Below are 14,223 nucleotides of genomic sequence, written 5' to 3' on the forward strand. Positions count from 1 at the left end.
ACCAAGACAAGATTTGCGTGGTAGCGCAGTAAGGTGTTTTGAGAATCACACAGCTACCTACTTTCACATTTGTGCAGATTTAACGGCTATAAGAGCCACGCAGTCCTTTCATGAATCTTCCTATTACTCTTGTTCACATACTAAGAACTGTGATTTTATAGTGTTTCCCTGTCAAGGCTTCCTACTGTATGTTTTTATTTCCTCTCTTTCTGTCTAGATGAATTCACCTCTCAGCCAGGTGAACCTTCAGCCATGTTCAGCTGCTCAGCTTCCAGCCAACATTAAAGAGGAGCCAAAGTGTTCCACCCCAGCACCCTGTCAGTTCTCTGTAAAGCCCGCCTCTCTGCAGAACCATCCCCTGGTCTCATCAGGTGCCCTCACCGCTACAGCCACAGCTCCAGCTCCAGCAGTGACCGTGGACAAAGACAGGATGCTGCAGCAGAAAGACGAGCAGATAGAGAAGCTGACCAGGATGCTGATGCAGAAACAGAGGCTGGTGGAGGTGCTGAGGTGGCAGCTGGAGCAGGGGAACAGAGGAGGAGCAGAGCCGCTAGTTCTTGTAAGAGTTAAACAAGAGCCTCCTGATAAGCCCGGTGTCCCTCTCTCAGCCCCCCCTCCTCCACCGTCATCTGTTTCATGTGAGATGGATGTTATCAAGGTAACTGTCAAACAGGAAGCCATGGAGGCAGAGGAAGGTGCATGTGAATCAGCTACCCAGTTACCAAACACTTGTGGATTACAGCAGTCCTCAACCCGAACGCAGAAGGCGCAGGAGCAGATTCGGCTCCATGTCAAGCCGCAGCAGACGAGCTCACAGACAAAACAACAGCATGTACGTCTGCAGCAAACCACTCTGCAACTGGCCCAGCAAGAGGCCATACAGAAACTTTTGCTCCAGCAGCAGCAGCAGCAGCCGAACACTCAGAACCAGAAGCAGACAATTCAGAACCGCGGTCAGACAGTGGAGAACCTGCAGAAACTTTCCCAGCAGAGAAAGAAGAAATCTCACAAACAGCAGCTCAAACAGCTCCAGCAACAACAGCAGCAACTGTTGCCGTCACAGCAACAGCACCAACAGTCAAAACAACATCACCAGCAGATGCAGCTGAAGCAACAGATTCTACTGAAGCAACAGAAGTCATTTTTACAGCAGCAGCAGCAGACTAAACAACTGCAACAAATCCAGATACAGACCAAGATACATCTGAAGCAACAGCAGGTGCTGATACAGCAGAAACAGCAGGCGCAGCAGCAGCAGTCGCCACAGGTCAGGAATGTTTTTGTTTAAGACTTTATTGTCAGGTTGTCTCATTATGCCGCTTAAGTTCTGCAGTAAAGGAAACTCCTGAACAGTGTTCACCTGATGTGGTCAGATAAACGAGCATATAGAAGCTCAGGTGTGTTGGAATGAAATATGGAGCAAAAACTCTTCCTCTAAAAGTTATTATGGGTTCTGTCCAGGTGTCTCAAGCGTACCTCAACCAGCAGTCAGGCTCAGCTCCCTCTTTCCCTCTGGATCACCTCAAGAGCGACTCCACCCCGACTCTGGTCTCCGATAGCAACGGCAACCACTTCCTGATTGCACTGACCAGTCACATCACTGAGAACCAAAGAACTGATGCACAGGGGAGCAAAGCAACCAATCAAATCACACTGCAGGTACATGACTCATTTTCAGCAGTCTGTTTAAAGCTGGGGTAGGCAGTTTTATTTTGGCGTCACTGGGTCAAAATCCCATTCTAACCTTTCAGCATATTCTAATTCAAGTGGACTAGACCTCTACACCTCCTCTTGGCTCTGTTTTCAGGCTTTAGAAAGCCTATGACGGGAGACTTTGGCCAATCAAAGGTCATTTCAGAAAGAGGGCGTTACTTATGGCTGCTCTATGAAGGCAGATGTGCATGCATGTCCCTTCGGCAAAAGCCTAATTCAATGGTAAGGAGTCCTGCAGAGAAAGTTGCTATTCCACCATTGGCAACAGCTGCCTACTCTGCAAAGCAACCCAAAAAGGGAAGACAGACTTATCAAAAAAAAGTTAAAAAAAAAAAGAAGAAAAGAACGAAAGAAAGAAAAAGAGAGAGTCTGACAATAAACAAAATAAAACGTGTCAATATTGGCGAGGCGTTTCAGAGGTGGAGATTAAATATTGCTAATAGTTTAGCCTCCTGCTAACTGGTGCCAAAACCTCATGGCTACTTTAAGGTCATGTTAATGTAGCAAGCTAGCACCTTGAATCGAGTGTGTCATTTCAAAGAGCTTTACAGGCACAGACAGTCAGCAGCTATAGCAACTCTAATTCAGCCAGCGGACAGCTCCGCCTCCCCGCCCGATCAGCAAACTTTCTGTTGCTGCCTTTACACAGCTTAGACCCAGTCCATTCACTAGCTGATTGTCATCTCATTTGTGGTCTGATAAACAAGAAGAGCAGGGCAAGGAGGGGCGGAGCTAATGCGCTGCTGGCAACCCATCAGTGAAATAATATTCAGTCAGCCAATGTCTGGGTTACTATTAGAGGTCGACCGATAGTGGATTTGTAATCACCGATATAATAACCACACACATTGCTAGTTCTAGGCCCGTTACATCAATTCCAGTAAAATTATACCGACCATGCTTGCTTGCAAAACAAAAAGCACATAAAGCTATTCTATAACCAGCAACCTTATTATGCCCCTAATAAATTCCTACATTAGTTAACGTTCATTGAAATCATACAAATTATCTAAAGCACCCATTACCTTGACTTTGCATGTGAGGTACTTAGTGTAAAAGCCTGATGGCCGTACCCATGTGGCAAGGGGAGGTTACAGCTATCAGCCACTATCGGAGCCCCGTTCCGCCATTTACGATAGTTTATATAAAGTTCTATTGGCGCCAATTAATGGCCAAACCGATGAATCGGTCGAGGAGGGTGTATTATTTTCAAATTCTGCTGTTTGCTTTGTCTACCCCCAGTATTTCTTGTACCTTAAAGGGGAAGTTCCGTTTTTTACAACCTGGACCTTATTTCTGGCATTAAATACGGTTGTTTACTCACCCAGATTAGTTTGGTGTCATGTGGAGTCCTTCGGAAGATATTTAGATCTGTGAGAGCCGCGTACATCCATATAGTGGGAATGGTCGGGGCACCGACAATGAGGCTCTAAATAACACATTATCTGCCGCGAAACTCGTTCATTTCACCAATATGTTTTTATGAATTGCTAGAGTTGCTTGTCATCATCATCCGGGTCATTTATACTGACCTACTAACCTCTGACCACGGAAACGTTCACCTTTCTGTTTCTCACTTTTTGTCACTGAGCACTATGTAATAATAAATTCACGTTTTGCATAAGAAGTGCCTCTGCCATTGTCCACAAGAACACCACCATTCTCAGACGTGCAGCGGTTTGTTGTTGCAGTGTGCGGGCCGTTCTACACAAGCGATGAGAAGAAACTAAAGAAATGTAAATTCTTACATTTATTTACTTATCAAGCAAACAAATTCAAGGAAAATAAACAATTTATGCATGTGTGTAGGCTAACGTTACTTACTCAATCGAAAGTTACCCGTTCGGTCCTGCAGGCTTTGGCTGGGTCTTCCACTTTACTTTCGGGACACGAAAAAAAGTCTCTACAACAGCCCGGTTGATCATAGAAGTGAAATCCTCTGTAGTTGTGAGACAGTCATTTCTGGAGACATCGAGATGTGTATCTCCTGGCCTCAAATCCCACTCGGAGCAACAAAGGCATTCCTCCTCTGTTGGCATAGTGGAACATTGTCCACAAGAACACCACCATTCTCGGACGTGCAGCAGTTTGTTGTTCTCTGGCCAGCTGTTCCTCTCTCTGCCTCCGCATCCTCCTTTCAAAGAGCTCCTCATCCGTATACTCTGGCTGAAAACGGTAAGGACGTCCATCATATTCAAAGTCGTCGTTCACAACCTCAAAATCTGACAAATATTCAGCCATGTTTCAAAAAACTAACAGTAGCAAATTCCAGCTGTAAACAGAGCCGTGCTGCAGGCGCGCAGCGCACCTGGATGACATCATCCAGGTCAGAGGTTAGTAGGTCAGTATAAATGACCCGGATGATGATGACAAGCAATTCTAGCGATTCATAAAAACATATTGGTGAAATGAACGAGTTTCGCGGCAGATAATGTGTTATTTAGAGCCTCATTGTCGGCGCCCCGATCATTCCCACTATATGGATGTACGCGGCTCTCACGGATCTAAATATCTTCCGAAGGTCTCCACGTGACACCAAACTTATCTGGGTGAGTAAACAACCGTATTTAATGCCAGGAATAAGGTCCAGGTTGTAAAAAACGGAACTTCCCCTTTAAGATCTGGGCTCTCTACAAGCCTCTCACAAAGTGTGCATTATGTTGGATAAGTGACCAAATTAGAGGTACCCAGTCTCCAAGGTTAATATCCACCATGTCAGCATTATGGATCAGAGGCACTGTATATAAAGTAGAGTGTGAACGCAAAGATAAAAAAGCAATTTTCTGCTCTTGTAACCTTTTTATTGTTATATTAAGCACTTAACAATACTATCAACATTGTTTGCATTTTTCATTTTCCACCAGCGACTACAGTCGACACCCGCCAAGCTCCCCAGCCACAGCCCTGTTCAGCTGCCTAAAGCTGATAATCAAACCAAACAGAGCATGCATGTGGGATTTTTGAAACAACAAGAGACAAAGGTGAGATTTAAATATTTAATCATGATATGGAGTGTTTTCATTGGGAGAATTTCTTCTGTAGCAAAGCATGAAAAGTGTTCGGTTATTGTCTGTAGCAAGAAGCTTATTGTTTCATTCAGATGTTAATTTTCAGTGCTTTAAGTACATTAAACAAGGTCATATTCAGCACCAGTGGTAGCCTAAAAACGATAGATCAATACCTTAAAATCAAAACTACCTGCTTGCCAAGCTATGACAATTTTCTATTTGGATAATCTGGCCTTTTAAAGTTTCTGCATGGGGCATTTCTGCCAACACAAACCGTCACTCAGCAGCCTTAAATCATCTCTTTCACATATTTCATGGACCCTCATCGTGCTACATACACTCTTCCTCATTCTCACACCAGCCCCGGAGCCCCAGAGCCCCTGTCACTGGAGCAATAACGGAGCAGTCCGTTAATACTCCATAAAGAGCGAGCGAAACATGAGAGTGAAAGAGAAGTGCTCCAGCGAGTCCAATAGCAGAGGAAATTAATGATGTATGCTGCTGGAGACAATGACAGCACTCTTTGATAAGAGTGTCTGACACTAGCCCGATGCTGATTATTACTGCGTGGCTAATTACTCTAACGACATCTTCCATTACTATGATGTATGTTGTTAACGGAGGAGGAACAAAAACTCCTCCGCATCTCGGCTAATTGAGATGTACAGTATGTCTCGGGGAGCGCAGGTGTGCTGGAAAGTGTCAAGATTTGGTGGAACGCCGTGTGCCGACTGCACATTTTGCTGTCGTCAGCAGTCTTTCCTGATCTTTGTGCCCTTCTTATCACACTCGTAATAGAATGAAATTCTGCGTGATTTCAGATGTTACTGAAATAACTAGTGCTGCTGCCTCTGAATACTTATCCTTTCACTGTTTTTAATGACTTGAAGCCACAGAGCGGGGGCCTTCGTGTGTCTGTAGAGCCGCCTCAGCAGGAAGTTGCTCAGTGTTCGTCAGCACCTCCCAGTCTGCAGCCTTTCTTCAGGGACCAGGAGACTGCTCCCTCACCTTCCTCTCAAACTGTGAGTAATGTCATGATGATATGGATGATCTCTCAGGGTGACTTGTATCACAGAGTCGCATTGTGATCAGTTTGGATGCATACCAATCTTCACTCTTCTGTCCTCCAGGAGTTTTGCCCTGGTCTGGATGTCTTGTTCAGTCCTCTGACTCCAGCTTCCATTAAGACCGCTGCCTCATCGCCTGATAACAAAGTATGACCCACTGCGTGTCTGATTGTGTCATTGTGCAAAATGATTGAGATGTTCACAATCCAAAATGTGTGATTTTTACCTCCGTGGTGTGTTTGTTAATGTAGGTTTTGCTAACCTACATTAAGCTAAGCTGTTTTGCTCTGCATTTCGGTTTGATATGTTGTTTTACATCATTTCACATCTCACATCAAGAGCTTGTGTCGCATACTTTTGTGTTATGTCAGTGTTTCTCAAACTTTTTTTAATAATAATGCCCATTTTCAATATTTTTTCAGCCATGTACCCAAATATTTTTGGTAGGAAAAAAGCCTATATAAAGCCCCAAACTGGCAGAGCACATTTTGCAGGTTGCAAAACATGAGGCATTGAATCCTGCTCCGATTAGACAGAGCGCTTTTTTATATCGTGCCAGGCGACCACTGGATCACCTGTCCTTACATATCCTTGTAATGGAAGTTATTACTATAATCGAAAAGGTAATCAACAATATAATAAAAAATTATGTAATTATGTCAAAACTATGCAACATTTAATGCTTATGTAACAGAAACTTTTAGGCTTCTGTACTATGTGCAACTAATTTACTGCAGCAACAGAGAGTTTCCAACAGATGGCATTCAGAATGGAAACACAGAATATAAAATATGGTTTGTTAATTTTAATTAATGTATTATGGCATCATTAATTTAGGAATTATGCGTGACTTATATTTTTTAAGTCAACTTTTTCTTTCTTTTTAACTGTTCATACACCCTGCAGCACTCCAAAGTACCACTAGGGGCACCAGTATCTCCAATCGAGGAACAACTGAGCTATATCTTACCTTACGATATACTGACGAAAACTCTGTGTGTGTGTGTTCCATGTTTTTCTCCTCACTGACTTGGTCAATCCATGTGAAATTTGGCACAGTGGTAGAGGGTCATGGGAGGATGCCAATGAAGCAATATTACATCAGTTGGCCAAAGGGGGGCGCTATAGCAACCGATTGAAATGGCAAACTTTGAATGGGCATATCTCATGCCCCGTATGTCGTAGAGACATGAAACTTTGCACAGAGATGCCTCTCCTCATGAGGAACACATTTGCCTCAAGAACCCATAACTTCCGCTTATATAGATTTTCCGCCATTTTGAATTTTTTGAAAAACACTTCAAATGGATCTCTTCCTAGGAAGTTTGAGCGATCTGCATGAAACTGGGTGAACATAATCTAGGGAGCAATATCTAAAGTTCCCTCTTGGCAAAAGTTGGAAAACTTCCTAAAACTGAGCTTCTATAAGGCAATGAATATTGCGGAGGGCGTGGCTCATCACATAAAGGTGTAGAACATCTCAAGGGTTTCACCCATCACCACGCAACTTTGTAGGCATATGACCACACATAATCTGAGGGGACCCCTCCATTATTGACCCCATCAAACAAAATGGGGGCGCTAGAGAGCTCATTTCTTATCTAGGCCTAACCGCCATATGGATTTTTACTAAACTTGGTAGATATGTAGAACAGGACGCCTCAAGGTGACTGGAGAAATTTAACTCTAATTGGCAACTGGGTGGCGCTATAACAACAGAAAAATGCTTCAAAATGGCTAAAATGCGACTGATCGCTGTGGCTCCCCCTGTGGACCAATGTTTTCTAATTTTTGGTATGACTAAGTCATGGTATGGTATGCTGTACATAATCACGGAAACTGTCAGTGTGTCATTCTGTCAGTCAGTCATTCTGTCTGTCCCACGTTTTTCTACTGGGTATGGACTAGTGAACTTTACACGCAGTTTCGAGCCTAAAGTTTTTCCTCTGTGTGTGTGTGTGTTTTCAGGATGCAGAGCATGAAGATGATTTTATTGACATCATCTTACAGACAGGAGGTAAGAGGCAGTAACATTGTCTGATTTTTGTGATGTGTATTAACTTTTTTGATTCACTCAGCAGTTTCATGATTATTGTATCGGCAGCGAGCGCCCAATTTTATGTTCAATTTTTTAAAATTCCGTGTTTTTTTTTTTTTTCTTCCTTCAGAAATGTCAACCACCTTCAAACCAGCACCTGATCCTTCTCTGGACCATCTACATCCACACTCCTCTCCTCCCTCCCCACTCCAGCTGTTGCTATCACCCGCTGCCCCACCCAGCTATGACACCCCACAGCCGACCCCCTCGGTTCAGTCTGAGCTTCAGACCCAGCTCGACGCCACAGAGGAGAAACAACGCCTCAGCAGCGCTGGGAGCGGACGCCTGGAGGACTTTCTCGAAAGCACCACCGGTAAGCCTCTCCTGGGGGTGGAGCCTGGAGGCCTGTTGACTTTGATTGATGACCTCCACAGTCAAATGCTGTGCACCCCCAGCATCCTGGACCATCCCTTGTCTCCAATGGATACCTTCGACATGGCAGCGGAAGGGGAGCAAGGGCTGGACGGTATGGATTGGTTGGACGGTATTGGACTGGTTGGAGAGAAGAGAGAAGAGGCTCCCACGCTGGGCCCACTCTGCCCCCAGACACCTTCTAGTGTCTTTTCCGCTGATTTCCTGGACAGCTCTGACCTGCACATACACTGGGACTCCTGCCTTTAGCCTACAGACTAATAAGGGGCTCTGCTGCACTCACTCACACATTGACTGCTGGGGGGGGGCTCTTTCTGTATCATCTCACACGCTGGTGTATTGAATCTTCGAGCACTTTGACCTTTATTTATTTAATTTACACTCTGGTGTATTGATTCTTTTGTGCAGACACTTATTAGGCCGGTCCTAAATCTGTTGTTGCTTCTTTAGCAACACTTCTGTCAACACATTAGAGGGACTGCTGTGGATGTGGACCCGATAGTTGACAAGACACTTTTAACTGAGCCATGGACCCGTCACTTACATACACATTAGTCTCATCTTTTCTTGAAACCTTGTTTCAGTGAAGGAGTATATCGGTTTATTTGACCTTTGTCTAATTAGGAGTGCAAATCCTTTGTTACTTTTTGTTGTAAAGATAATCAATTGTTTACAGCTACAGCTAATCAATAACCAAAGTTCAGGTGAAAGACTGATTTTCTCGCAGCATAGTTTATAGGATGGAGCAAAGAGGTTTGCAGACAAGCTGCCCTCTGATGCATGGCCATAATTCTGCATTAATGTCATTCAAGGTGATACTTTGTTGTTGTGAGACGGGGATTCTCATGGATAATGAGAAGGATGTCCCGATACATTTGTATCAGAGCTGATCAAGGCATTTATCAACTGATCAGGACGGGCTATATGATCTATATAGAGCCCAGTCTCATCCTTTGTTTTTCGTCAGCTGTCACACAAGTGTTTTTACTCACTGAGTTTTAATGCAGAGCAACACAAGAGCCGTTGTCAACTCTCAAACTCTCTGCTGTCTCACTTCACTGAGCTACCCATGTGTAGGAGCAGGGACTGAGCCCCGCCTGCTGCGAAACATCACACGCCACACACGAAAACATACTATGAGACTGTTTTTTTACGCTACATATCGAAGTTCTGTGCAGTCTCGTGCATTTTGCTCTCATCCATGGCACATGGTGTGTTACTGCCTTGCTGGGAGGACAGACAGACAGCAGTGCAGAGCTTGCAACAGCCACACTCAACATGCCACTGTGAATGCAACAAAAGCTAGGGCCGAACATTAGAATTATATCAGTTGAAACAGAATCAGCTGTTGAACACAAATATTCAACTTTTTTTCCTTCCTATAAAGTTTTAAAGTTTAAACAGGGCTCACCGTGATGTTCAATGTGACAGCAACATTTATTGCCAACACTAGATATCGGGCAAAAGCCAGAGACTGTGTCGTATTAAGTATCTGTGAACTGTGAATTCACCACATCCATGCAGAAGAGAGAAGAGACTTGGAGTGAGAAGTTCCTCCTCTTCTGTGCTGCTGCATCTTGTCCAGAGCTGTCTGTACCAAAGCGTGAAAGTCAAGACCGCTCAGTCCGCGGCAAAATGTGGGGACGTCCCTAGAGGTACACTGCACAGCACAGTGACTAGCAAGAAAAAAATAAATACAGCCTGACTTGAGGCCATCTCAGTTGGCTGAAGGGTTTCTGACTTGACGATTTGAATCTCTGAGTTTGAAGGGGCAGTCCTGACAAAAGCTATTAGGCAAAAAGACCAATAACAGTAATTGATTAATGGAACTTAATCCACACACAACAACAGAAAGAAACACTCAGTGGAATACAGTTCATTCAGGTAGGCTAACTCAGGTAAGGCTCTCTTAAAAGGACAGAGAAATTCCCTCGAGACAGCGACAAGGCTGAAAAGATTAAAGAGAGAGTTTTTGTGCTTTTATACTTCATTTTAACTTTGCAAGAAACTTTGACCGTGTGCCTGCGACCTCCTATTACTGAGTATTAATGGCAGTGTAGCTGCATTACTGAGGTACGTAGGCCACACACTGTCTGTGTCTACCACATGTACTGCTGTACATATAACAGATGAATAATAGGCTAATAAATTAACAATTAAGGAACCTGTTGGATGCAGGGATTTTTTTTCTTATTGCATTGCAGAGCTCTTCAGTTGTCTTGCATAGACTGTGCATTGGATTGATTTAAACACCTTAAAGCAGTGGTTCCCACCCGGCCACAGGGTCCAGATTTCTCCTTAAGCCTAGTTCACATTACACAATTTTCACCCTGACTTTGTGTCACAGAGACTATCGTAATCTTTTGAGTGTTCATACCTGGCGACGTGTGTTTCTGTCAGCGGGAGTCTCGCCAACTGCGTTACAACCTGTGTGTGCACACCACAAGATTTCTCCACCAAGCACTCGCCGACAGAGCCCCAGATAACGCGGTGACGTCACCAAACTTGGAGACGACACATGGTAAAGGCATGGATATTCTTCCCAGTGTTGAATCAGATCTGCCTCCAGGGCCTGGGTCCAAACACAACGCGCTCCCCATGATCCTGTGGACGCCGCCATTGTTGTTGTTGCTCGCCGGTTTGTCAGTGTTGCCAGATCTTGGGAGAGAAACAAGCAACCAGGGCTATGGAAACAAGCCCAAAAGAAGTGACAGATATATATATATATAGAGAAAGGCAACATTTGCAGGGCAAGCCCAAATAAGCAACTCCACTTTAGAAACAAGCCCAAAAAAAAAAGCAACCTGCGACTACAAATATTTGTAAGTATATAATATTTGTTGCTTGCCGGCTTGTCAGTGTTGCCAGATCTTGGGAGAGAAACAAGCAACCAGGGCTATGGAAACAACTCCACTTTAGAAACAAGCCCAAAGTCGTGGCTAATAAGCAGACCTGGCAACCCTGCAGCTTGTCCTCTTCACATTTCTTCTGTCCTCCTGCGTGCTGATGTGGGACGTATCCCGCCTCTCATTGGCTGATGCTCTTTGTCAGTCATGTCACACCTCTCCAGTTCTCTAGCATGCCAGATATCCAGTCCCAGTCGCAGATGAGGGGGCGACTTGCTCGTAGGCTTGTTCACACATGAGGACTCGCCGTGGCAGACTATCTGCCGACTCACCTCCGACCCAAGGCGGCGCTCAAGATCCTCTGCGACGTCAAAATCACAGTGAAAACCGTGTAATGTGAACTAGGCTTTAGTCATTTAGTCCACAAAGTTTAAAGGCGCTGTATGTAAGAATGTGGCCAAAACGGTTACTGCACTCAAATTCAAAATACTGCCGCGAGTCGTGTCCGCCCCCCCTCCCCTACAGATTTGAGGTTGCTGGACAGCGGCACGCTGGAGACTGATTTGTTTGCCCACGGGCAGCTCCTGTGGCAGGGCTGCGTCGTTGATCTTCGGTTTTCCAGAGGACCGTTCGAGCAAGTCCGGCTTCTCCGCTGCTAACGCTGCTGCTAACGCTGGTGCCGGGATACAGCTGAGGAGCCGGCTGCTAATGCTATGTACTGGGACACTGCTAATGCTGCTTGCCGTGCTGCTGTAGCTCAGTCATAACTGTAACTGATGCTGAGACTCTACTGACTGCGTGACTGGTAGACGGCGGTGAGTGGAGCAACAGGCCAAAACACAAATTCAAAACATAAACATGATTTGCGGACTGTAAATTTTTTTTTAAATGCGAATATTCTGGCTGTACTATTGTTGTCGGTGAGATCAGTATGTTATATGAACATTATTCCTTAGTCTCTGTGACATATTAGGAGGATTTTATGACTATTTGCTTTATATTTTTTACATATAGCTCCTTTAACATATTCAGTGTCTTGCTTGGCCATGTCGTTGAGCTAGTTTGTTGTCTCTGTCTGTTACAACAGGAAACGACACTTCAAAATAAAAACTTGTGCAGGAAATTTACTGCACTTCAAAAATAAGGGGTATTTTTCTTTAAAGTTGACACGTTCACGAGTCACTTGCAGGCCATTCTGAGTGGACCTGCGACCCACCAGTTGGGAACCACAGCCTTAAAGTACCTGAAATGCACTGTGCAGGTGTATTACTAAGGAAAATAGAAGTATCGGATCGAGACTTGGCGTCAGAAGATACTCTATATTAAATGACTCGGACTGGGATCAGGGGCAACAAAATAATGGTCCAATTTATTAGGGACAAGGACTTAATATTAAATAGATGTGCATATTTAAAATGTGCATTTCTTTTTTTGTTTGGTTTTTTATAGAATTGCACTCTGAATACGTCACGTGTGAAGCCAAGTGTCTTAATATTTATTTGACATAATGCGACTTTATAGATTAATGAATTTCTCTAGTATGAAACTTTCTGAATGTGGTTGTTTACTGCATCTAACATGAAGTATGCAGCTTGATATAAGTGTTCACCATGCTTCATGTCTACATACAGTAAAGCACCAACAGGTTTTTGTGTTAACTTTGAAAACTTAAGTTTTAAAAAACTGCCATACTGTCGTTTCACTCCCTTTCTGTTTGCACTTGTTTTAATGCAAAATATAAAAGAAAAGGGAAACTTTATAGATTTCTGACAAATGTCTTCTTAATGAGGATTCTTGTAATAATTCAGTTGTTGTTCTTAATGGTGATGTTTGACTGCTTTGTACTGTATCAGTACTTTTGCCAATAGGGATTTATTTATGTCCCTTTCTTCTTTGAGATTTTATCATGCTGTAATATACCAGTTCAGACACTGAGAATGTATCATAGGATGCATTTGTTTGTATAGATTTTCAGATTTCTTTCTGTGGAACACTGGTAATGCAGGTTTGTGTGGACTATGACAAAATGTCTGTATTGTGAATCCAAAGCCTCTCTTGAGAAACTTTGGTGACTTTAAACACAAACACATCGACACAAGTTCATTTTTCATTCACGGCATCTTTTGAATGTATTATTTTACACCTTTATGCATCTGTCACCACAGACATACTACACCTTAGGTTTTACTGTTTGTCCAATACGACCTCCTTCATTTTCTGACTTTGCTGTTACAGTCTGGCTGCTTAAAGGTTCACAGCTTTTCAGCTCTGTCTTAAAACAATAGTCAGGTGCCAATATAAACTTTGATATATGTTTTTTATTGTTACAATATGCCCCCCTGTTTGGCTTCCGTTCCTGAAATGCGTTCAGTTAAAATGATGTAGAAAATGTGAGTTTATCCTTTAGAGCAACAACCCAAAACAAAACTCTCAGTTATGTAGCACAAACGCAAACAGAAACTTTTGTATTCTTTTGCTTTTATTAATACAAATAATCTTTTGAGGGAGTATCCAGTAAATAGTCAGGTATCGTATGCCAGACCTCGACTAAACACTGCAAACTCATTTTAAATAGTGACAACCACATGTGCCTGATTCACTCGCTTTTTATGTGAGATTTATGGGGTTTTTAAGGATTTTCAGTCCCTGACGTGATGCATCTCACACACTTTGGCTCTGTCAAACTTGTGAGGACTTTAAAATAATTACAAAGTTGTTTTTCTGCTGTATTATTCCTATAAGTGTTGAACCGCCTCATGTAAAAATATTGTGAAAGCATTAGGAAATAGTCGTTTGGCTTTGGGCAAAGTGTTTGAGCTGTTTGTTTACTGTGCAATTTTGATTTTTCTAAAAACAAAACGAGATTTATTAATAAAAGAAAAGATAATTATGTTCTGATTATTTTAATAATGAGATACACATAGCTGGCACAATCTCTGATTCTGTGCTTTGATTTTTGCCAACCTTCAAAGTGAAAACAATATTACCTTGGTCTCTTATTCCACATTCTTCTCGTCAGGTAGCGACCCACTATGCACCATGCAAAGCCTGAAAGGAAAGGTGAAATATTTTGAAATATAAACTTATTCGTTTTCTTAGCAAGAGGTGTACAGTATAGG

At 43.2% G+C, this 14,223-nt stretch overlaps 1 protein-coding gene across 2 annotated transcripts in view; it reads left to right on the forward strand.

Annotated features, from left to right (window-relative positions):
• The window catches only part of LOC125879058 (myocardin-related transcription factor A-like), a 78,682-nt gene extending 64,686 nt beyond the window's left edge, over positions 1-13,996 (forward strand). For both annotated transcript variants that reach the window (XM_049560656.1, XM_049560657.1), the window contains 7 exons: positions 218-1,267; positions 1,462-1,659; positions 4,578-4,694; positions 5,612-5,743; positions 5,852-5,935; positions 7,757-7,805; positions 7,957-13,996. In XM_049560656.1, coding sequence (XP_049416613.1) covers positions 218-1,267; positions 1,462-1,659; positions 4,578-4,694; positions 5,612-5,743; positions 5,852-5,935; positions 7,757-7,805; positions 7,957-8,507 — 2,181 coding nt within the window. In that variant the 3' untranslated portion in view covers positions 8,508-13,996. The remainder of the gene's footprint in view (positions 1-217; positions 1,268-1,461; positions 1,660-4,577; positions 4,695-5,611; positions 5,744-5,851; positions 5,936-7,756; positions 7,806-7,956) is intronic.
• Positions 13,997-14,223: the final 227 nt, after the last annotated feature.

Source organism: Epinephelus fuscoguttatus, linkage group LG19 (genome assembly GCF_011397635.1).
Source record: "Epinephelus fuscoguttatus linkage group LG19, E.fuscoguttatus.final_Chr_v1".
NCBI classification, from domain to species: domain Eukaryota; kingdom Metazoa; phylum Chordata; class Actinopteri; order Perciformes; family Serranidae; genus Epinephelus; species Epinephelus fuscoguttatus.